The 24,705-nt window shown below is 55.1% G+C and overlaps 2 protein-coding genes across 2 annotated transcripts in view; both read left to right on the top strand.

Moving 5' to 3' along the window:
• Positions 1–612: 612 nt before the first annotated feature.
• Positions 613–24,705, top strand: part of LOC311202782 (class I histocompatibility antigen, F10 alpha chain-like) — a gene marked incomplete at its 5' end in the record, with an annotated part of 129,951 nt that continues 105,858 nt past the window's right edge. The window contains one exon of the mRNA XM_084277428.1: positions 613–676. Within this exon, the coding sequence (XP_084133554.1) occupies positions 613–676 (64 nt within the window). The remainder of the gene's footprint in view (positions 677–24,705) is intronic.
• On the top strand, positions 8,539–13,521 carry LOC311202836 (leukotriene B4 receptor 1-like; the record flags this gene model as incomplete). The annotated part of the gene is made up of 3 exons (XM_084277486.1): positions 8,539–9,505; positions 13,189–13,246; positions 13,506–13,521. The coding sequence occupies 3 exons, from the start codon at positions 8,539–8,541 to the stop codon at positions 13,519–13,521; spliced, it is 1,041 nt and encodes a 346-aa protein (XP_084133612.1).

Genomic DNA, 24,705 nt, shown 5'->3' with positions numbered 1-24,705 from the left:
TGTATATGGTCTGTCTGTATAAATATGGAAGTTTTTATTTAAAGGGCACAGACATTGGAGGAACGAGTCCCTCTGTGCTTGGTGCTGCGATAAAGAGTCCCTGCTGAACAGCCACCAAGGCTGCTGAGTTTTGATTCCGGCTTTTCGAGGGTTCAGTGCTTGGGGGAAGGGGCCGAGAGCAGGGCCGGGCTGGGGTAGGAAGAACCGCAAGTTGAGGGGCCCAGGGGTGACCCCAGGCTGGGGGATACGGGTGAAGTGGGGCCGTAGGGGGGTCTGGGGCCCTGAGGAAGGGTCAGGGGGCTGAGGGCTGGACAGCCCCATAGGGGGTCCCGGGCTGAGGGTACTGGGGTGGGGAGTGGGGAACCAACGACATGACGACACATGACTGTGCCCACCCCCTGCGCTACTTCAGGCGCGTTTGCTTTTGGTTCTGCCAACCTGCAGAGACGGGGTCTACCTGCCAGCAGGTGACATCCCACGCATCTCGGGCTGCCATTGGCAGGCGGGTGGTGGTGGAGCCATTGGCAGGGGTGGGGCTGGCAGCCAGATCTGTACTGGAGCGGGGCTCGTTGGGCTCCTCTGGCTGATGTGGTCATGGCCCGGAGCGGAACGATGTGGCCAGGCTGGGAGCTGGGTCTGGGGCTGCTGCTGAGGGTCCTTGGTTGGGCAGTGTGTGGTGAGTGCAGGGGGAGCCTTTTCCCTGGGCTCCAGTGCTCCATTCCCCGGGCACTGAGACCCCTCTTGACCTACCTCCACCCTGGGCTCCCCTTTCCTGGGCCCCAGGAAATCCCCTGGGCGAAGGGAGCCCCCGGTCCCTCCCACAGGACACCAAGTGCCCCTCGCAACGCTCTCCCCCTTCCCCCCTCCGGCCCCCGCTTTGCCTTTCCCTTCCCCCCATCTCCCCACCGTTAGAAATGCCAAAGGTCCTAAGAAAGGACTCTTAGTAGACACATTAGTGAAGCAGTAATTTATTATATGTTCTTGCAAGAGCAGGTCACCTAACAAAGTAGTCACAACTTTGGTCAGAGTTTGCAGCATTTTTATACCACATCCCCATCCAAAATCCCTGCCCTGTTTATCTATAGATTCAGATTTTTTCCAAAATTTATGGGCTTAACCTAGGCGCCTTCATGTCTGTCAGGGTTCTGAGTTATCTTACAAAGCAATTGCCTGTTGCATATTCCTTTTGTCTGGGCCCTTTGAAGTCAAATGGGAACTTACAGATGCTTGCCTTTATCTTCACTGGCCAGGCAACCCTGTAGTGAGGCTTAAATGGGACATGGGCCTAGGGTTGAAGGAAGTCAAAGCTCCATTCAGGTTTCAGTTTGAATTATGCAGCAGCCCCTTCCTGTGGGCTGTTTCCCCCCTTCCCCCATAAATCGCCTGACAAGTTCAGCATTGTCGAAGGCTGTTTGTTGAGCCACATTTCCTTAGGTTCCAACCCATGACCTTAGTCACGATTTAACCACTTCTCTCATTATCCAGGATCTTTATCTTTTAGCGGGGCTACGTATCCAAATTGAACCCTTATTTGAGAGAGAGATTTTGCCATAATTCTTTTAACACAACCAACAGCAAAACTATATTAAGAGTATTCCCCTTTATTTTATGTGCTATCCTAAATTCCATACAAAGGATTTCTGATGAGGCATCCTGAGTCCTCTAATTCCCAAGTCAGTAAAAAAATACAACAATTTTCAGTTTGCAAAAGCAACATTTCTCAGTATTTTCTACACACCACACCCCCGCCCCGATCTGCTTCTCCTTGGGACCCCCGAGTCCCCTGTCATTGACAATGGGTACCCCCCGGTCTTCCCTTCCTGGAAAGCAGGACCCCCTCCAGGGCACACATTATTTCCCCAACATCCCCCCACCAGTCACATACACCCCGCACTGTGAGTCCCCGCACCCCCGAACCCTCACCATGCCCCCTGTCCACATAGAGCTCCACTCCCTGTGCTACATCCACACCACAGTGTCAGAGCCCAGCCCAGGAGTACCCCAGTTTGTGTCCGTGGGGTATGTGGACAGGAACCTCATTTCGCGCTACGACAGCGAGAAGGGGAGGGCGGTGCCCCGGGCAGACTGGATGGCGGCCAACCTGGACCCGCAGACCCATATTGAGCAGGACAATCAGAAGATTTCCACAGTGAACCTGGACACACTGCAGAGCTGCTACAACCAGAGTGGGGGTGAGTGTGGGCTGGGAAGGGGGTCTGTGGGATGGGAGATATCCACTCCCTCCTCCCCCATGAAGACACTACCCTTCCTCATGCCACTGACCTGGGATATGCCAATCCTTCCCAGCCCAGTGCTGTTGGCAAAGGGCTCCAAGTACCCCTGTTCCCCAGCCCCATACTGGGATCCTTTGTGCCAGAGCCAGGGAGGCTTCTGGGTGTCCCACCAAGCACATTCTGGCCTTCTCCCCACCATGCCCAGCACCCCATCCCAGGCCTGGCTGCCACATCACAGCCCTCACCATCCTGTGGCAGTGAATACCCCCAGAAACAGAGGGTCTCCCACCCCGTGTCCCAGCACCTCACCATTCCTTTGTATACACCACCCCAGAGCCAGAGGGGCTCCTGCAACCCATCCCATCTCCTATCTGCTCGCTCACCCAGCATTCAGGACTCTGTCCCATCCCCTTGCTGTTCCAGGGTTCTGTGGGGATGGGTGCCAGCTCAGCCATGTCCTGGGTCCAGGGGCTCTGTGTCACAGCTGTACGTGATGCCCCAAGTGCTGTGGGCCCTGGGCGGAATGGGGGCAGCTCTCGTGTCAGTGCCCAATTCCCTTGGGGCTCACACAGAGATGGAGTGGGGTGTGCTGCTAGGGGGGTCTTGCCCCACTGAAGGCCCAGGGCTGCAGCAGCCCCTCAGCCCCATCTCCCTGGTCATGTTTCAGGGGCTCACACACTGCAGAGCAGAGTCAGCTGTGACCTCCTGGAGGATGGCATCACCAGGGGGTATTGGCAAATCGCCTACAATGGGAGGGACTTCATTGCCTTCGACATGGACACGATGACATTGACTGCAGCAGATGCAGCAGCACAAATCACCAAGAGGAAGTGGGAGGCAGACGGGACTGCCATTGAGCACATGATGGACTACCTGGAGAACACCTGCCCTGAGTGGCTGAGGAAATATGTGATCTATGTCAGGCTGTGCTGGAGAGGAAAGGTGAGGGGAGATGGGGAGCCTGGGGATCGGCCAGTGTGGATGTGTGTGCCAGCCCTCACTGCCACCCCCTCCCCAGAGCCCCCCACGGTCCAAGTGTTGAAGAAGGAGACCCAGGGGATCCTGACCTTGCACTGCCGCGCTTACGGCTTCTACCCACGGCCCATCACCATCAGCTGGCTGAAGGACGGTGAGGTCAGGGACCAGGAGACCCAGCGGGGCAGCATCGTGCCCAACAGTGATGGCACCTACTACACCTGGGTGTCCATCGAGGCCCCTCCTGGGGAGCAGGACAAGTACCGGTGCCGTGGGGAGCAGGACAAGTACCGGTGCCGTGTGGAGCACGCCAGCCTGGCTGAGCCTGGGGTCTTTGTGTGGTGTGAGTCTGGTGGCCTTGGGCATGTGGAAGAGTGGGCTAGGGGGTTCCCCTTGTTCTCCCCCTCCTCACCGCCCTGTTCTTCCCCAGAGCCAGAGTCCAATCAATTGACCATCGTGCTGTGGGTGGTTGTTCCCCTTGCCATCCTGGCTGTCATTGCCATCACTGGATTCATCATCTGGAAGCACAGATCAGGTAAAGCTCCAGGGTGTGGAGGAAGACAGAGCCCAGGGGGGCTGGTAGGGGCTGTGGGCACAAGATGTAGTGCTCTGGGAAGCCCCCAAGCCTGAGGGTTATACACAGTGGATGTTGATGCCTCTTCCCCTCCTCTCTTATGTGCACTGTGCCCACAGCAAGCACGAGGTGGCATCTCGCAGCTGTTTTTCCCCTGTAGGCACGGATGGGAGCTCTGGCAGCTGGGCCAAAGGTATGACATGGGACTGGGAGGGTGGATGGGGCAGGCCCAGCTCTCAGTGCTCCCCCTTGAGACACATGGTCAGAGCAACACTGGGCTGCTGATCGGGGACACTGAGACCACCATAGCAGAGGGTTGGGGAAAGGGACTTTTCCCTGTGTGACACTGTCTCTTCCTCCCATCTTTGCAGTAATCCCTGCCTGACTGCCCCATGAGTGAATGGGGAAGCTGGATGTGGCTCCCTGGGTATTGTTCCAGATACCATTTCGTGGAACCGGGATGAGTGGTTTGTCTCAAACAATCTGTCTTGCAAGGTAACAGAATCTGCAGAGTCAGGGTAACGCTTTTGTGGACTGAGTCTCACTTCACAATGGGCTTGATCCTGCAAACGTCTGCGGGGCCTTGGACTAGGGCCTCCATCCTCCCAAGACTGGAAGGGCCTGTAGAGTCTTGATCTCAAATCAATTACAGGCGATGTGTGGGGTTTATTGGAAGAGAGGCAGTAGGTCAAACAGGCATCCAAAGGGATGAATGAGAAGCCTCCTTGGCCAGGATATGGGAACATTGGAGGGAAAGCCAAAACTGAGTGAGGGGATCTCTGGGGGGAAGGATTAATAAAGGGTATTCCTAAAAATGTCAAGCATGGAACTCTGCTTCATTCATGCAAATGCTTGTAAAAAGATGGCAGCTAACAGATAAGGGCTCACCAGTGCTAGAAAAATGACGAGAAGGAAAATAAAACGGACACCAGCAATCCAATATGAATCATAACAGGGTGCCAACTTTATTGCGCAGCTCGTAGCTTTATGTATGTTCCAGCGCTGGATACATGTGAAATACAGCCTGCCTATAGGTTAAGCCCGAAAAGGTCGCATTTGCATAACACGCCCACTTGTTGTTTCTTGTTCACGGTGGAATTCCCCTTCCACCGGTTCCAGCCGGTGATGCCTCGGTTGTTTTCCCCCTTCAAGGACGTGGCGACCTTGCCGAGCCTCCCCCCCCCCCCCCCGAGCTGTGCCGGAGGCCTAGTTTGGCCTAGGCATGTCAAGGCCATTCGCAGTAGTTCCCTCCAGGTGAATGTCATTCTGTTGGCCCACCAGCTGCATATAATCCGAATGGCCCTGTTCTGCGAGCCATTCCCCACTTGAAAAATGTGGAAGCTGGAAAATAGTGTCAGTGGACAGGGTGGAAAGGTCATGCATAGTCTCACATGGGAATTGATTCAAGGTTTCATACAAGTACAGAACTCTACAGACCATGGGCTGTGTATCACTATGCCTAGATCTGCTGAAGATGGTTGAAGATTTTTTGCTATTCCCATTAATCTGTCTTTTATGTTTTATATCACTAATGCAACAAGCCCTGCCCACCTCACAAACTTATGGATTAATGTGGTGGTTCAGCCCCAAACAGTGGCTGAGCACCACAAGCCACTTGCTCACTCACGGAGGAGAAACAGACAGAGGCTGCAATGGACACTGAGAATGTCTCCCACCTTCAGCCCCCACAGACGGACATTAGGAACGTCTCCTGCCCTGAGGCCATGCAGACAGGCATTGAGAAGAAGTCTCCTGCCCTGGGGCCATGTGGACAGGTTTGAGGTGACACCAACAATCACTGACTAAAGCAGGGACTCATCTCTGAACTATCATCATTATGCTATCATCATTAGGCAAGGAGACACAGTGGATGTCTACACAGTAGACTCTCGCCCTGAGAGGGAGCAGATGCAGAAGCAACCTGATCCCATCCCTGACAGGGCTGTGAGATGCAGGCAACGCTTTTATCCATCAGGAAGGTGTTCCCTGGTGTCTCCCATGCTGGCATGGTGAGGCCAAGAGGGAGGAACTAAAAGGCAGGGAAGCCCAGCAACTGTGATCCACTGCTGGGGATTATGGGATTGATGGATTGGAAGAGGGGGAGCCTCCTGCAGACTGGAGATGGATCCTCTCAAAGAAGATCATGTAACCCAGCAAGGGAAGTGGTCCACCAGAGTGGAAGGTACGTGGTACCTGAGGGTGGTCTGCAGTGACCAGGACAATACTCAGGCCCCCAAAGATCAGAATAACACCCAGCACACACAGTCTGTACAGTAGATGTAGGTGTGGTGTACAGTGATGGGGACCAGAAAACTGGCTGTAGTGGACAGGGCAGACATAGAGGCACCAACTGTCCATGACCAGGGGTAGGACATGACAATATGTATGATGCCCCTACCTCATTCATGGAAGCCCAGGTACAAGAATTGCAGCAAGAAAACGGGCTGAAAAGGCACCGTCCAGGAAGATTCCTGCTCTGGTTGCTGTTGAGCAATTCCCCAGGCAGGGTGGATGTGCTGAGAGTACTTCCTCTCCTTATCCTGACTTGGTGGATGTATGTCTACCTGGGTCAATGTTCATGCCCAGTGCTATGGAAAGGCCATGTTAGACCACTGTGGGATTGCCCCTGTGATCAGTCCTTGCACTTTAGCCTGGGCAAGAGATGTGGGCTCCTCTCCGGGTGAAAAGCTGCCTGGTTTGCAATTACAGGACACAGGTAATGAATGCTCTGGTAAGGATGAGGAGTCCTGCCTCCGGGCAGTCAGAGGAAAGTAGCCCTGCTGAGAAGGACTTGGGGATTCTGATAGATGAGAAACTTAACATGAGCCAGCAGTGTGCTCCTGCAGCTCGGAAGGCCAATGGTATCATGGACTCCCTCAAAAGAGGGGTGGCCAGCAGGGACAGGGAGGTGATTGTCCCTCTCTGCTCTGCCCTCGTGAGGTCCCATCTGGAGTCCTGTGTCCAGAACTGGGGCCCCCAATACAAGAATGCTGGAAAGGGGTCAGAGGAGGCCATGAAGATGATTAGAGGGCTGGAGCAGCTCCCCTACGAAGAGAGGCTGGGGGAGCTGGGCTGGTTCAGCCTGGAGAAGAGAAGGCTGTGGGGGGACCTCATTGCAGCCTTCCAGTCCCTGAAGGGAGCAGAGGAACAGGAAGGGAACCAGCTCATGAAAAGGGTAGATAAAGGCAGGACAAAGGGGATAGAGTGAAGCTAAAGGAGGGAAGGGTTAGATGAGATCTTAGGGGGAAGTTCTTTCCAGAGAGAGTGGTGAGGGGATGGAACAGGCTGCCCACAGAGGGGGTGAGTGCCCCGTCCCTGGGGGTGTTCAAGGCCAGGTTGGATGGGGCCTTGGGCAACCTTGTGTAGCTCCAGGCCTGGAGGTTGGTGTCCCTGCCTGTGGCATGGGAATTGGAACTCTATGATCCTTGGGGTCCCTCCAATGGGGGAAAGTAAGACAGGGCCTGTTGGCCACACTGCGAGTAGAAGCCAACCTCCCCTGTCCCCTCCAGCCCACTGCAGGGTGTTCTCACCGCTTCCTCAGCCGTGTGATGAAGCAACCAGACACACACACTCTCCCCTCTTCCTTACTGGGGGACCTCCTGGCAGTGCCACCTTTCCTGTCACCTCCACCCCCACACACAAGGGGACAATTTAAGGTCCATGGTCCTTCCCCACACTGCAGATAGTCTTCCTCCCCTGCGGTTTTCCTCCCTCCTTCCTCTTGCACGAGTGTTTCCTGCCCGGAGCTGGGTGGAGGGGAAGTGACACTGAGCCGTCACCGGCCACCACCCGTGTCGGGGACACAGAAGGTCCACGACCCAGGCCAGGACCTCCAGGAAGGGACATGTGAGTTCCCAAGGTACAGGAGGAAAGGTGGGTGGGGTGGGAGGTCTTTGGGGAGGAGTGGGGGGGACACTGGAGAGACCTGGGACATGTTGACTAGGAGGTGACTTGTTGGTTTGGTGGGAACACCTGGAGGTGTGGTGTGAGTTCACTGGGAGGTCTGGGGGACAACTGGGATTCCCTGAGGGTGGAAACTGGGAAGGAAAATGGGTGGGGTGGTGGCCCACTGTGAGGTGTTCTGCGTAACTGGGGGTCTGCATGGACAATTGGGATGTATGGGGGGAGTCAACTGGGAGGTTGGAGGTGTGGAGGTGAGTGGGAGGGTGGCCCAGTGGGAGATGGGGAGGGAGCAACTGGGAGGTCTGGGGGATGCCAAGGTGGGAAGATCCTGGAGGGTTAAAAGAGGGAGAGGAGGACACCTCAGAGAGGGGGGAGGAGGAAGGAGGGGTATGGGGTGGAGGCTTTGGGTGGGCGGGAGGTGGGGTGGAGGGATGGGGGGTGGGGCAAGAGAGGGGTGGAGAGAAGGATGGTTCGACAGACAGAGGGAGGGAGGGAGGGAGGGATGGATGGATGGATGGATGGATGGATGGATGGATGGATGGATGGATGGATGGACGGATGGATGGACGGACGGATGGACGGACGGACGGATGGACGGACGGACGGATGGACGGACGGATGGATGGACGGACGGATGGATGGATGGATGGATGGATGGATGGATGGATGGATGGATGGATGGATGGATGGACGGATGCACGAACGGATGGATGGATGGATGGACGGACGGACGGATGGATGGATGGATGGATGGATGGATGGATGGATGGATGGACGGATGGAGGGAGCCCTGTATTTTCTCTGGAAGATTCTGTGTCCCCGTCTCCCCACAGCTCCTCCCCACCCACCACGATGTCCTTGTCCCCTCCTGCCAACACCTCGTCACCCCCTAACGCCACGGCCACCCGCATCCCCGGCGCAGTGGTGGGGATGACCCTGCTGGGGGTGGCGGTGGCCGTGGGGCTCCCCGGGAACGCCGTGGTCCTCTGGAGCTACGCCGCCGCCCGCTGGCGCACTGTCCCCATCCTCCTCATCTTCCACCTGGCCGTGGCTGACGTGGTGACCCTCCTCACCGGGCCCATCTACCTCCAGGCCTTGAGCGTCGGCCAATGGGAGATGGGCTTGGCCGTCTGCCGCGGGTGTCACTACGTCTGCGCCGTCGCCATGTACATCAGCGTCTTCCTCATCGCCCTCCTGGGTCTCCACCGCTGCCTGGCGGTCTCCAGGCCGGTGGCAGCGGTGGTGACCCCAGGGGGCCACGCCGGGCAATTGGCTCACGGGGTGGCGGCCCTGACGTGGCTGGTGGCTTCCATCTTGGCCATCCCATCCATCGTCTTCCGGCGGGTGGAGGAGGGGCACTGCCAGCGGGTGCACAGCACAAGGGGCTGGTTGGTGGCCCACAACCTCTTGGAGACCACTTTGGGTTGGGCCCTCCCGTTGGCCACCGTGGCCGTTGGCTACAGGTTACTGGTGCGCCGCTTACGCCAGACCCACCTGTCCCGGCGCGGTCGGACCTTCCGGCTGGTGGCCGCCGTGGTGGTGGCCTTTGCTGTCTCCTGGGGACCTTACCACCTGGCCAGCTTGCTGGAGGTGGCAGGGGTCCTACAAGGTGGCGGTGGGACTTTGGAGGCAGCCTCCAAGGTCATTCGGCCACCGGCCACTGCCTTGGCCTTCCTCAGCAGCGCCATGAACCCCCTCCTGTACGCCTGCGCGGGGTGGGGGCTGCGCCGCGGTGCCAGGGGGGGTCTCCTGCCTCGGCTCCTGGACATCTCAGCTATTGCTGGCAGCTCCCGAGGGACCATGGCCAAGGGGACCCAGAGCGGGGGGAGGAGCTGGAGGGGGGAGGGAAGGACAACGGTGGTGGAGGGGGGGACGACCATGGAGGAGGAGGAGGGGGGTGGAGAGGGTGGGACGGGGAGGGCGTGATGGGAAAGGGGTTGGGTGGGCACAGAGAACACCCCCAACACAACCCCAACACACAAGTCAACACACCTCAACACACCCCTTCCCTCTGTCCACTCATCTCTTCTCCACCCCTCTGTCCATCCACATCTCCATCCAGCCGTCTCTCTCAGGTGCCCCGTCACTTCCTCCATCATGGAAGACGGGTCTCCAACCCCGCAACCATCCAACCCCTCTCCAGCCCTCCAACCACCCCTCCTCTCCCTCTGGATCTCCATCCCTCCCTCCATCTATCCCTCCTTTGATCCCTGCATGCCTCCATGAAAAGACCAAACTTTGTGTCCCACTGTGTCGTTTAGAAATTTATGTTCTTAGGTTTTAATTGTATTTCTCACTTGGTGTTTAGTGGGTGTTAAAAATTTATTTCTGATGTTTTAATATTATTTCTGTGGATTTTCTTCTGATTTTTATTTCTTAGCATTTAGTTTTCTTATTTGCCTTTTTATTTTCTCTCTTAATTTTCTTTTAAATTAGTTCTCAGTTTGGTTTTTGTTTGTTTATTACCTTTTTATTGTTCTTCAGCTTTATAATTTTACTTATTTTGTGTTATTTTAGTTCTTTGGGGGGTTATTTTAGTTCTTATTAATTTTTGAGGTTTCTGTTGGAAATTTTTTATTTTGCTTCTTTGTTTTGTTTTCTTTTAATGTTGGTTCCCAGGGCAATGGAGGTGACACCAGGAAAGGTGAAGGTGCTGCCTGTGCTCATGGGATGGGGGGGTCAATCCAAAATCTCATTGGGTTTCCTTTCTCCAGCTCTAGGGGGGCATCTCACAGAGCTTCTGCGGCTTCTCTGGGCACTGTGCTCAATAACAAGGTGGCTTTAATTAAATCTGTCCTGAACACACAGCTGAGATCACGGTGGTGCCTGAGCCCTGTCTTCAGCTGCCACAGGAAATGAGAGGAATGAGTTTCCCCCACTCCATGTCCCACCTGTGTCCCCCCAATGTCTTCCTATGCCTCCTGTGTCACCCTGGACACTCCCATGTCCACCCACATCCCTCCCATGTCTCCCATGTCTTCCCCTGTCCCGATGTCCCACCCACGTCTTTCCATGTCCCCTTGTGACCCCTCATATCCTATGTTACCCCATGTCCCTCCCATGTCCTCTTATCCCCCAGTCCCCCTTTGTCCCCAGGCAGGAAGAGAAGCTGCCCCAGCACTGGTAGGTCTTCAGCACCCAATAGCCCTCAGACACCTGTTCAGGTGATCCAAGCATCCCAGCCTGGGCAGGAGGATGCTCTGCTGGTCCTGCCTGGGAGCTGGGGCTCAGCGGCTCTTCTGGGCTCACACTGCCCTCTCCTGACACTTGGGGGTGGAGACATCCCCAGGGCTCCTCCAGCCCTGAGAGTTATGAGTCACAGAATCACAGAATGCTCTGGGTTGGAAGGGGCTCTTAGAGGCCATCTAGTCCAAACCCCTTGCAGTAAGCAGACACCTTTGACTACATCAACCCTCTGATCAGCTTGGTGTTATTTGCAAACTTGTACTGGTTTCTTCCACCATTGGGGTGCTCATGCAAGGGGTTTGGAGGATATTGGAGCCTCTTTGGGGCAGGGGCAGCCGTTCTTCAGCGTCCTCTCTGGGGCAGCTGTGACCCTCATCACCCTTCTCTGCCTCCCTTCCCCTCTCTCCTCTCCAGCGTGGCCATAGATGTGGCTCCCAGCGAGCCCCAGGGGTCTCCTGAGGTCCTGGGTGACTCCACATGCTCCAGCTGGGACCAGGTAGGGATGCTGCAGGGCTGGTGGGGGCTTTTGCCCGATACAAGTGGCAGATTCGGGGCAGAGAGCTGCCATGGGTCAGGGGGAAGCCCACCTCAGACCATGGGTTTCACTTTCCCTTAGCCCCTTTACACCGTATGTCCCTCACTCTGGTTTCCCCTTCAGTCCTGTGGCACTGAGCGTGCACCGCTCACACCAAGCTCACCCTTGCCTGCAACACCCTAAATAAATGTAGGCACAATCTCCACGTCTCTGTATCCTTCTCCATGGCCAAGCTGACTTCAGAATGGTAGGACTACACCATGCTCTTTGTGTCACTGTGGGGCCGGATGTTGTGCTGCCCTGTCACTTGCCCCTGCATAGATGCTTGGAGCTTGGACATCAGGTGGATCCATCACCAGGTCTCTGAAACAGTGCACCACTACTGAAATGGGGAGTACCTGTACTGGGATAAGATGGGGGAATATGTTGGGAGGACAGAGTTGGCCAGAGATGGTCTCTCCAGAGGAAGCCTGGACTTGCAAATCTCTGGGTTGAGACCCTCTGATGGTGGTCAGTACATCTGCACTGTGACATATGGTGCCTCTTATGGAGAAGGTATGATGGAGCTGGAGATGTCAGGTTTGTGGTCAGTGTGGTGCTTCCAGGGGGTTGTCCTGGTGTCCCTGGGCTTGGGTGTTCTTCCCAGACCTCTGTCCTGTTTCTTTTGTGCTGCAGGAGAGTTGGCACATTGTCTGGAAGCCTTGGGGCTTCTTGAACAAAGATGGGTCAGTGCAGATGATGCCTCAAGATGCTCAAGCTGGGCAGCTCACTCTTGCTCTTATGGGATTTCTGAGGGGAGATCTGGAGCTGTTGGGCATCAACACTCTGCGGTCCCAGCACGAGTTGGGGTGGGTTTGGTGGCCAGTCCTGCAGCCCTGGTCAGACCTGTGAGGGGTCTGCTCTGGGATGTGGTGGTGGCCTTGGAGCTGAGCCCATCCCCACCTGACCCCAACCCTGGGCTCTTCCCCAGCCACAAGCTCTGTCCCTCAGCTCTCTCTGGAGGGTTACGAGGCCGGAGGCATCCGGGTGCTGTGTCGATCGGCCGGATGGTTCCCGCAACCAGAGGTGCTGTGGAAAGACCCCAACAGGCAACGTCTCCACTCAGTCTCCTCTGAGGCAAAGGGCCTGTTTGACACCAAAGCTGTCATCATGGTGAGGGGAACTGTAGATGGGAACTGGTCCTGTGTGGTCAGCAATCATAGAATCATAGAATGGTTATGGATGGAAGGGACCTTAAATACCAAGTTCCAACCCCCTGCCATGGGCAGGGACACCTCTCACTAGACCAGGCTGCTCAAAGCCCCATCCAACTTGGCCTTGAACCCTTCCTAGGAGGGATCCTCCAGCATTTCTCTGGGTAACCTGTTCCAGTGCCTCACCAGTCTCAGAGTGTAGAATTTCTCCATAGTATCCAATCTGAATCAGTCTTCTTCAGGTACAGCTGCCTTAACCAGAAGCACGAGGCATGCCTGCACATCTGTGGAGATTTGACCCTAGTTGTTGGCCAGATGCCCACTAAAGCCACTCTATTACTCCTCTTTTCAGGTGGACAGGGGAGAAAATAGATATTGAGAGGCTCAGAAGTGGAGATAAGGACAGGGGGAGATCATTCCACAATCAGCGTCACTGGGAAAACAGACTCAACACATTAAAAAAAGCCATTGAATTTATTACATTATCCTACACACACAGAGACCAGAGTTGGATAATGAGAAGTACAAACAGACCTTAAAACATCTCCCCCCTCCCCCCTTCGCTGACTTAATTTATTCATGATTCAGTCCACAAGGTCGACTGCTCGGAGCCGGCGCAGCCAGAGCCTCAGCAACAGATCTTGAGGTACCGGGGGGATGGGGGGGGGGGGGTTGGGGTGGCTGCTTTGCTTTTGCCTTTTCCTGTTCAGAGAGTCCCTGGCCACCCCCAGAGCCCAATAAGAATCACCTCCAAACTTCCCTTTCACCTCCACCTCCCAGCAGTGCCTCCCCTCCATGAATTGCTCCCGGCCCAGCACACAGGGCCAAGATGTGAATCTCTGAGGGGTGTCAGGGAGGTTCTGCCATTCTCTTCCCAATCTCACACTTCTGCTGTTTGCTGACAGGACAAGCTCAGGATGAACTGTGTTGGGATCCAGGGTCACCATGTCTGCAGGGACAGGAGGAGCCAGAATATCAGAGAGCAGTGAGGTGCTGGAACAGGCTGCCCAGAGAGGTGGTGGCTGCCCTGCCCCTGGAGGTGTTCAAGGCCAGGTTGGATGGGACCCTGGGCAACCTTGTGTAGCCCCAGGCCTGGAGGTTGGTGTCCCTGCCTGTGGCAGGGGGGTTGGAACTCTATGATCCTTGGGGTCCCTTCCAACCCAGACCATCGTATGATTCTATGATCAGAAGCAGAACTCAGTGCCGGGCAGATTAGACCACCTGGGGCCAGGATATGCCCTGTGGGGCAGGAGATGGGGCATCGCCTTCCTCATACAGATCCCATCCCGGGGCTGGCCCCAACCACTGCCAAGCCCCATCCCATGGCAATAAGCACTGGTGGGACCTCTGCCCCAGTGTGGAGGAGCAGGATGGGGAGGCAGTGGCAGGGTCTGGGCAGTGTCTGGGGGAAGGTGGCTCCTCTAGGCTCCACTGATAGAGCTCACAAGGGGTGGGTGGCTAGAAAACAGCAGGGGAACGGCCCAGTGCCACAGTCTGGGTGTGGGAGTCACCCAATACACCCAGGCACAGCTTGGCCCCAGAAACTGGCCGGTGCAGATGCCCCTTGAACATGAGGAATGGGAGGAGAACCACCTCCCATGGATGGGAGTGGCACCCAAACCCCCAGTTACCTGGACTGTGGGGCAGCAGAAACTTCCTCCAGGCTGCAAGGAGAAAGGAGATCTGGTCACATCCCAGAGCTGGTCCCAGCAGTTCTGGGAGGGCAGAGGGCTCATCCCCGTGCTGGTCTGCTTGGACTGCTGACTCTCCCAGGCACATGGCCTTGGGCTTTCCCAAGACCCAGGGATGCCAGGATGGAGAGGAAGGGCAAGGAGGGAAAGGGCCGAGCACAGAGTACCTGGGAATAGGACCCCATAGTGTCCCAGATCTCAAAGAGACTCACCCGGTGCTGCATCTCATTCCTCTGTGAGGTGGTTTGGCCCTGGCTAGAGGCCAAATGCCCACCAATGCCGCTCTATCACTCCCCTTTTCAGCCATAAAGGGGAGAAAATATATATTGAGAGGTTTAGGATTCAAGATAGGGACAGAGAGGGATCACACTGCAATTAGTGCATTGGGCAAAACAGACTCCACACAGAAGAAAGAAAACTAATTTATTACACTGCACTACACACCCAGTGAACCAGAGTCAGGTAATGAGACGCGTGGCCAGGTCTTAAAGCACCTTCCCCCCACCCCTCCTTTCTTAGCAAACTTCACTTCATTCGTGATTTTACTCCCTTCTTCCCCAGCAACATGACACAAGGAGGGGCAGGGAACGTTGAGTGGGGTTCCAGTCAGTTCCTCACAAGCTACTTTCCTTCTCCAGATCTTAAACCACCTCTACTTCTCCTCACCCCTCCCCTCTTAGAAGACTTTAGTGATAATTTTGATCCCTTCTTCCCTTCCCCACTCCCCACCATTCTGGCATGGGGAGGGACAGGGAATGGGGAGTGGGGGTTTTCAGTCCGTTCCTCCTGAGTTGTTTTCCTTCTTCCTTTTGAGGGGGGGGGAAGGGTATTCCTTCCCCTGCGTCACCATGGGGTCCCACCCATGGGAGAGTCCTCCACAAACTTCTCTGGCATTGGTCCCCTCTATCAGGGTGTCATCTCCTCACCATGTGCCTCAGCCCGGTTCCCTTTCATGGGTGCTGACCTTCGGGTCCAAACTGCTCCAGCCTGGTCCCCCACCGAGTCACAAGTCCCCCAGCAAACCTGCTGTGGCATGGGCCAGTCTCTCCACAGGCTGTAGATGTCTCTGCTCCCTGTCCTTTTCCATGGGCTGCGAGAGGACACCCGCTCTACCATGGTCTTCTCCGTGGGCTGCAGGGGAATCTCTCTCTCTGGCACCTGGAGCACCTCATTCTTCCTCCCTGGCCTTGGTGTCTGCACAGTTTCTCACATCTTCTCACTCCCTTCTCTGGGGGTAAAAAGCAGCTGCTTGCAGTTCTTTTCTTCTAAATATGATTCCCAGAGGTGCTGTGACCATCACTGATGGGCTCGGCCTTGGTCAGTAGCAACTCTGGCCTTGAATCAGCTGATGTTTACTCTCTGGGGCCTGCAGAGCTTCTTACAGCAGCCATCTCTGCAGCCCCCAGTTCTCTACCAGCACATTGCTACAGAAAACTGCTACATTCTGGAAAGCAAAACCAAAAAGCGATGTGTGACCAGAGGGAACAGCTACTCCTCCTGTAAGTGCTCCCACAGGAGCTGTCAGAGCTTGGCAAGACCTCAAATTGCTTGTTTGGGAAATGGTAAAAGATCCCAGTGCCCAGGAATGTCTCCCTTGGACGGGTCATGTCCCATGGCTAATGCTCAGGGAGAACCAAAGGGAAGAGGGGACAAATCTGGGCTGGTTTCCCCAAAGCAGGAAAAGTGCATGAATTGAGAGGACAGGCAAAGAGGGAAAGGGCTGAGCACAGAGCACCCATGACAGGACCCCACGTCGTGCAGCTGCCCATGGCCACTCACCCGGTGCTGCACCTCGTTCCTCTGGAAAGAAAACCAAAAAGCAGTATGTATCAGGTAGGACACCTTGTCACCCCAGAAATGCTCAAGAAGAGCAGGAAGAGCTCTTGCAGATCCCAAATTACTGTTTGGGAAGTGCAAAAAACCCCAAACCCCATGAATGTGTCTCCACACGACTCACCCAGTTCTGTACCTTGTTCCTCTGGAAAAGAAGGAAAAAATAATATTTAACCAGGTAGGACATCTTGTCCTGCCATAACTGCACATGAAGAGTAGGCAGAGCTCAGGCAGACCCCAAATTATGGTTTTGGAAGTGCAAAGAGGCCCAAATGTCAGGAATGTCTCTTTCCACAAGACTCACCCTGTACTGCACTTCGTTCCTCTGGAAAGAAAAACAAAAAGACAAGTGTGATCAGAGGGAGCAGCTACTCATCCCATGGCTGCTCCACAGCAGCAGGTAGAGCTTGGGCTGATGCCCAACTCATTCTTTTTGGGGAGTAGGAAAAGACCGCATTGCACCCAGGAATGGTTCCCTGCTAGACTATTTCCCCATAAGCCCACCTAGGCCCTCTGGAGCTCAGCCCCAACATCAGGAAACCCACAAATCCAAGTCCCTCCTGGGGGCTCCTGTACCAGGAGGTTTTGCCGGGGTAAAGGGCCAGAAGGACTCACCCAGCTGTCTGGATACCAGCAGACCTGAAAAGCAAAGGCAGAAGAAGAGGACATGAGGAGTGCGGCTTGAAGAAACATCTCAAGAGGGTCTCTTGGACCTTCCCACCAGCCAGGTGCTCTGGCCGTGCTCCCTGTCCCCCTGCCCACACCCCACTGTGCCCTCATCCCATTCAGTCCTTTGCCCAAGGGGCATTTTGATGAAGGCAAAACATCCTTCTGAAGCAAACGTACGTTTCCTTCTCCAGAGATAAGCACCGCCGCCAAGGAGCCCAAAGAAGAGCAGGAGGAGCAGCACACTCAGACCAACCACCGAGGGACGCGTATTGTGGAAAAAGGGAGCTGAGAAACAAACAGATCCACAGGGAAAGGGATGGATGTACACTGGAGTCTGTGGGAAGAAGGACCAAGAAACTACCACCCCACACATCCCAGCCCTTGTCCCATGAGCCCTGGCCTCAAGGGGACAGAGTCCTCCCGTGCTCCCACATCCCCACACTGCACCTTAAACCCAGACCAAAGCTGCTCCAAGCAAGGCAGCCAAACCCTGCCCTGCTCCAGCGCCGCAGGGGCTGGCTGCAGCCGTCTCACCGGAGATGTGCAGGGACGCCTCCTGCTCCTGGGCCAGGCGGAGGTTCCTGACCACACAGGACCAGTTCCCCTCTCTGGTTCCTGTCACCATGATGACGTCTTCGGTGTCAAACAGGCCCCTGGCATCACGGGAATGTCTCTGGGAGACCGAGGGGACACGGTGCCCGTCGGGGTCTTTCCACAGCACCTCCGGTTGCGGGAACCATCCAGCCGATTGACATAGCACCCGGATGCCTCCGGCCTCGTAACCCTCCAGAGAGAGCTGAGGACAAGAGCCTGTGGCTGGGGAAGAGCCCAGGGTTGGGGTCAGGGAGGGATGGGCTCAGCTCTGATGCCACCACTGCATCCCAGAGCAGACCCATCACAGCTCCCACCAAACCCACCCCAACCTGTGCAGGAACCACCCAGCATTGATGCCCAACAGCCCCAGATCTCCCCCCAAACCTCACAGGAGAACAAGACCGAGCTGCCCAGATTCAGCACCTCAAGGCAGCATCTGTAGCGACCCCTCTTTGTTCAAGAAGCCCCAAGGCTTCCAGACAACGTACCAGTTCTCCTGGGGCACCAAGGGAGGAGACAGGGATCTGGGAGGGACACACAAGGCCAGGGACACCATGAACACCCCTGCAAATACTACACCAGACACAAACCTGTCACCTGCAGCTCCACCAAAGCTTCTCCATAGGTGTTGCCATCTTTCACGGTGCAGACATAATAACCATCATCAGAGGGTCTCAGCCCAGAGATTCGCAAGCCCATCTCTCCGTTGGAGAGACCATCTCTGATCAGCTCTGTCCTCCCAACATATTCCTCCATCTGCTCCCCGGGCACGTCCTCCCCATGTCGGTAGTGGTGCACCGTTTCAGAGACCCTGTGCCGGATCCACCTGATGTCCAAACTCTGAGCATCCATGGCTGGGGACAAGTGACACGGCAGCACAATGTCCTGCTCCACAGGGACACGGAGAGCATGGCCTGGTCCCACCACCCTGAAGTCAGCTTGACCATGGAGAAGGACACAGAGACATGGAGATGGCACCTATGTTAATTGAGGGCATTGGAGGTCAGGGATGAGTTTGGCATGAGCCGGGCAAGCTCCATGCTGTGGGCATTGCTTTGCCCTCCCATGTTCTAGAGACCCCAGAGAAACTGGAGCAGGAGTGGGAGGACTGGAAGGAGAAGGAGGTTTCCCGGGAGTGGGAACCTGCTCCAGAAAACAACCTCCACCCCAGCCAGCCCTGGTGCAAGCGAGAGCCGTTTGATGGGAGCACTGCAGGACAGGACTGGAGGGGAACCCAGGGTGAGGGACATACAGTGTAAAGAGCCCAGTGGAAAGTCAAGCTATGCAGGGCCCAACCCTAGACTGGGGTCCCCGCGCCCCACCAGAGCTCCCTGCCCCACATCTGCCACCCATAGCAGATGAAACCCCCTGCCAGCCCTGCAGGATCCCTACCTGAACACAACTGGAAGACGCGGAGAGTCGCCCAGTACATCAGGAGGTGTCCAGGGCTTGCCAGGAGCCACATCTGTGGCCGTGCTGGACTGTAGGGAGAGGAAGGGAGGCAGGGGAGGGCAATGGGGGGTACAGCCACCCCAGAGGGGCTTGCAAAGAAGGGCTGCCCCTGCCCCCTAAGAGGCACCAAAATCCCCAAAGACCCTGCATGAGCACGATGGCTGAAGAACCTGGTGCTCAAGGGACCACACACAGCTCCCCAGTGCAGCCCCTGCTCTCACCCACTTCCACTTACCTTGATTTCTGGTATTTCTGTTACTGACTCTAAATGACAGGAAATATTCTACCCCCTGCAAAAAGAGATGCATCCTCTAGGAGACATTGTCTGATATACGAAACATGCTTCTCAGAATCACTCATCATTTTATATTTGTGGTTTGGAACTTCTGCTTCTGGGTGGGACTTGAGGCCCCACCCCAGGTGCTTTGCTGAAGTTCTTCATCCTCCTACCAAAGCCCAAACTTAATAACTAAAGCTGGAAGCAGGAACCAGGCAGAAAATAGCAAAGGGCCAGTGTAGAGACCTTCACCTCTCAAGGAATAACCCCCGGCACCAGTACAGGTTAGGGGCTGACCTGCTGGGAAGCAGCGCTGTGGAAGAAGACGTGGCAGTCCTGTTGGAACTCAGGCTGACCATGACCAGCAACATGTCCTCAGGGTCAGGGAAGAGAAATGTGTGGGCAGCAGGTTAGAGAGGTTCTCCTGCCCCCCTGCTGTGCCCTGGGGAGGCCTCATCGGGAATATTTTATGCAGTGTGTCCCTCCCAGACCTCTGGCCCATACTTTTTGTGTGATAGGAGACCTGGTACATTGTCTGGAAGCCTTGGAGCTTCTTGAATGAGGACTGGTCAATGCAGAGCCTACCTCAAGGTGCTGAAGCTCAGCAGATCAGACTTATTCTGCCATGAGGTTTGCAGGAGAGCTCTGGGATGGTTGGGCATCCATACTCTGCATTTCCTGAACAGGATGGAGTGGGTTTGGTGTCCAGTACCACACTCCTATTGGGACCTGTGAGGGGTCTGCTCTGGGATGTGGTGGTGGCATCAGAGCTGAGCCCATCCTTCCTCCTCAGCCACAGGCTCTGGCCCTCAGCTCTCTCTGGAGGGTTACGAGGCCGGAGGCATCTGGGTGCTGTGTCGATCGGCCGGATGGTTCCCGCAACCGGAGGTGCTGTGGAAAGACCCCAACGGGCATCGTGTCCCCTCAGTCTCCCAGAGACATTCCCCTGATGCCAGGGGCCTGTTTGACACTGAAGACGCCATCGTGGTGATGGGGACCAGAGAGGGGAACTGGTCCTGTGTGGTCAGGAACCTTCGCCTGGACCAGGAGCAGGAGGCGTCCCTGCGCATCTCCGGTGCGACGGCTGCAGCCAGCCCCTGCGGCGCTGGAGCAGGGCGGGGGTTGGCTGCCTGGCTGGGAGCAGCTTTGGGCTGGGCTTGGGGTGCAGTGTGGTGGTGTGAGGGCATGAGAGGACTCTGTCCCCTTGAGGCCAGGTCTCACGGGACACGGGCAGCATGGGGGTGTGGGGCGGGGGTTTCTTGGTTCTTCTTCCCACAGATGCAAGTGTAAATCCGTCCCTTTCCCTGTGGATCTGTTTGTTTCTCAGCTCCCGTTTTCCATGATGCCTGTCCCTGGATGGCCAGTCTGGGTGTGCTCCTTGTGCTTTCTTGTTGGACTCCTTTCCCTTGTAGCTTATGTCTGGAGAATAAAAAGTACATTTGCCCCCAAAGGACGTGCTTCCTTCATCAAAAAACAGTTTGGGTAAGGATGAAAGGGGACAAGGACATGGTGGGGTGTGGGCTGGAGGACAGGGAGCCAGAGCACCTGGCTGGTGGGAAGGTCCCAGAGACCCTCTGGAGCTGTTCCCGCTGAGGAAGCAAGCTGCTCTCCTGACCTCCTCTTCCTCCAGCTTTGCTTTTCAGTGCTGCTGTCCAGAGAGCTGGGTGAGTCCTTCTGGCCCCTTCCCCCAGCAAAACCTCCTGGCACAGGAGCCACTGGGAAGGACTTGTTTTTTGGGGGGTTCCTGATGTTCATGCTGAAATCTAGAGAGGCTGGGTGGGCTGACGGTGGAATTGGCTGGCAGGGAACCATTCCTGGAGGTGTTGTCCCACTCCCCGGAAAGAAGGAATTGGGGAATAACCCTGATTTCTGGCTGCTCCTGCAGTATCAGCCATGGGGTGAGTGGTTGTTCCCTCTGATCACTCATTGCTTTTGGATTTTGCTTTCCAGAGGAATGAGTTAGTTCTCCTAGTTAGTATTAGGAGAAGTCTTAGTACTAGGAGAAGTAAGGAAGGGAGACAGCAAAACAGCCGCCTTAGACTTCCATAGGGCTGACTTTGGACTTTTCAGAAAGCTGCTCACTAAGATTCCATGGGAGGCAGCCCTTGAGGGCAAAGGAGTCCAAGAGGGCTAGATGCTCCTCAAGAAGGAAATCTTGGCAGCACAAGAACAGGCTGTCCCAGTCTGTCAGAAGAGGAGTCAGTGAGGAAGGAAGCCAGCTTGGCTGAGTAGAGAGATTTGGGAAGATATTTGGGAAAAGAGGGAAAAATATGGGCTTTGGAAGAAGGGGCAGGTGTCTTGGGATGACTATAGGAATTTAGTGACATCATGTAGGGAGAAAGTCAGAAGGGCTAAAGCTGAACTGGAACTCAGACTGGCCAGTTCTGTGAAGGATAATAAAACGTCCTTCTAGAAACATATTAACAGTAAAAGGAGGGTCAAGGAGAATCTCCAGCCCTTATTGGATGCAGGGGGAACATTAGTGACAAGGGATGAGGAGAAGGCTGAGGTCCTTAATTCCTTCTTTATCTCAGTCTTAATAGTGAAGTTGGATGTTCCCTGAGTATTCATCCTCAGGAACTGGCTGACAGGGAGGGAGAGCAGAACAAAGCTCCCATGATCCAAGAGGAAATGATTAGTGACCTACTTGGCCAATTAGACACCTACAGATCAATGAGGCCAGATGGAATCCACCCAAGGGTGCTGAGAGAGCTGGCAGATGTGCTTGCCAAACCCCTTTCCATGATCTACCAGCAATCCTGGCAGACTGGGGAAGTTCCTCTTGACTGGAGGCTGGCAGATGTTACACCCATACATAAGAAGGTCCAGAAGGAGGATCCAGGGAACTCCAGGCATGTCAGTCTGGGAGCAATTATGCAGCACACACATGATGGCCAGGGGATCAGGCTCAGTCAACATGGGTTTACAAAAGGTAGATCCTGACAAACTAACCTGATTGCCTTCTATGACCAGGTGACCTGCTGAATGGAGGAGGGGAAGGCTGTGGATGTGTCTACCTGGACTTCAGTAAAGCCTTTGCAAGGTTTCTCACAGCATTCTGACTGAGAAACTGGCTGCAACTGGCCTGGACAGGTGGACCCTCAGCTAGATAAAAACTGGATGGATGGATGGGCCCAAAGGGTGAATGGAACCAAATCCAGCTGAGGCCGGTGACGAGTGGCGTCCCCCAGGGCTCAGTCCTGGGTCCAGTTCTGTTCAACATCTTTATCCATGACCTGGATGAAGGGATTGGATGCTCCCTCAGTCAGTTTGCAGATGACACTGAGCTGGGAGGAAGTGTTGATCTGCCTGAGGGTAGGGAGGCTCTTCTGAGGGATCTGAACAGACTGGACTGATGGGCTGAGACCAATGGGATGAAGTTTAACAAGGCCAAGTGTAGAGTCCAGAGAAGGGCAACCAGGCTGGGGAAGGGGATGGAGGGAAAATCATATGAGGAACAGCTGAGGGATCTGGGGCTGTTGAGTTTGGAGAAGAGGAGGCTGAGTGGAGACCTTATCACCACCTACAACTACCTGAAGGGAGGTTGTAGAGGTGAGTATTGGTCTCTTCAGCCAGGTGACAGAAGATAGGACAAGGGGAAATGGCCTCAAGCTGTGCCAGGGCAGGTTTAGATTGGATATTAGAAAAACATTTCTTACTGCAAGAGTTGTCAGGGCTGGAACAGGCTGCCCAAGGAGGGGATTGAGTCACCATCCCTGGATGAGTTTTAAAAAAGGGTAGAGGAGGTACTTAGGGATCTGGTTTAGCTTAAGATGTAATTGGTTGAACTTAATGATTTTCAAAGGACGGGAGGGGAACACAGGGCAAGGGATGTACAGTGTAAAGAGCCCAAAGGAAAGTGAAACCCATGTGGGGCTCAGCTCCCTCGGCTTCCCCTGCCCCATGGCAGCTGCCTGTCACATATCTGTCACCTGGAGCAGGAAAAAGCCCCCTCCAGCCCTGCAGGATCCCTTCCTGCAGGAACACATGGAGAGTCACCCAATACCTCAGGAGGCCTCTGGGGCTCACCAGGAGCCACATCTGCATCCGTGCTGGAGAGAAGCGAGGGTAAAGGAGGCAGAGGTGGGCGATGGGGGTTACACCTGCCCAAGAGGGGATGGCAAAGAAGGGTTGCACCTGCCCCCCAAAAAGGCTCTGAAATCCCCAAACCCCATGACCAAGCACCCCAATGGTAGAAGAAACCAGTGCTAAATGGCAAGACAGGACTGTGCATGGGTCCCTGGTGCAGCCCCCTACTCTGTCCCACTGTTCCTCACCAGGTTTTATTGCAAACCCGTTACTGGACCTAAATGAAAGGAAATATTCAAACCCCCTGTGGTCACGAGCTGCCGGATGCACCAGGCTGACTAAAACCTCAACAACCGTTAAGCCAGTGTCAGTTGCAGATTTACTGTCCATAGGTGGAATGTGATTCACCCTGTGCCTCTCACAGCAGTTTGTGCTGGAGAATAGCATTAGGAGAGTTTCAGCACTTTTAGATGTTTCCTTCACAAAATGGGCTGATGTTCTCATGTGTGACCATTGTTGCTGAGGCAATGAGCACAGCCCTGACCAGACCCTGGCAAATTGTCCACCTGAGCCAGTTCCACTGAGTCCATCTCTTTCACATTGGTGGTTTTAGGACATTTGGGGGTTCAGGACAATGAAGGAAAAAGGCAGGAGACCATCAGTTCAAAGAAAAATAAAGGAGAAGAAGGAAGGAAAAACAAGCCCAGAGGTCTTGGGGAGAAGGGAACACTGTGGCCTTCAGGAGTTTTCTCTTCTGCTGCAGAAGGGCAGAGGCTCTGTGGGGCACTTATTCCTGGCCATGGACACTTTGGGGTGCCTTGCTATTCTGGGGACTCATCCACGGGTTACTGTCCCTTTGATTCAAGGTGATGCTGGAGTTCCAGCCTGTGCAGTGCTGCAGAACAGGAATGGCCATGATATCCTGGCTGTCTGTCAGTCCAGGAGTACATTCAGCCATTGCTGTCACCAAACATCAAGCTGGCTCCAGTGTGGGCATCCCACTGCGTCACAGCATCCTTCTTAAATATGTTATCACAGAGGCACTACCACTATCACTGATTGGCTTGACGTTGGTCAGCAGTGGGTCTGTCCTTGAGCTGGCTGGTACTGGCTCTGTGGGACCTGGGGGAAGCTTCTAGGAGTTTCTTGCAGAAGTCAACTCCTACAGTCCCCATCCCCACCCCTAACACCTTGCCATGGAAACCACAACAGTCAGGTAGGTGTGCCCTCAGCTCAAAGACAATGACCACATCCAATAGCAGAACCATCACAGGTCCCAACAGGGCTGCAGGACTGGCCACAAAACTTGTGCAGAAACACAGAGCATTGATGCCCAACAGCCCCAGATCTTCCTTCAAACACTGTGGCACAGCAAGACTGATCTACTGAGATTCAGCATCTCAAGGCAGCATCTGCAATAACCCATCTTTGTTCAAGAAGCCCTAACGCTTCCAGAAAACATGCAGGGTGTCCTGTGGCACAAAGGGAAAGGACAGAGGTCTGGGAGGGGCACAAAAGCTCAGGGATACCAGAACCACTCCCTGGCAACACCACACCAAC

The sequence above is a fragment of the Gallinula chloropus genome, assembly GCF_964237585.1.
Source record: "Gallinula chloropus genome assembly, chromosome: 32".
Classification (NCBI taxonomy): Eukaryota; Metazoa; Chordata; class Aves; order Gruiformes; family Rallidae; genus Gallinula; species Gallinula chloropus.
Note: the sequence above shows the minus strand (reverse complement) of the source record. Positions and strands in the feature narration are given on the sequence as shown.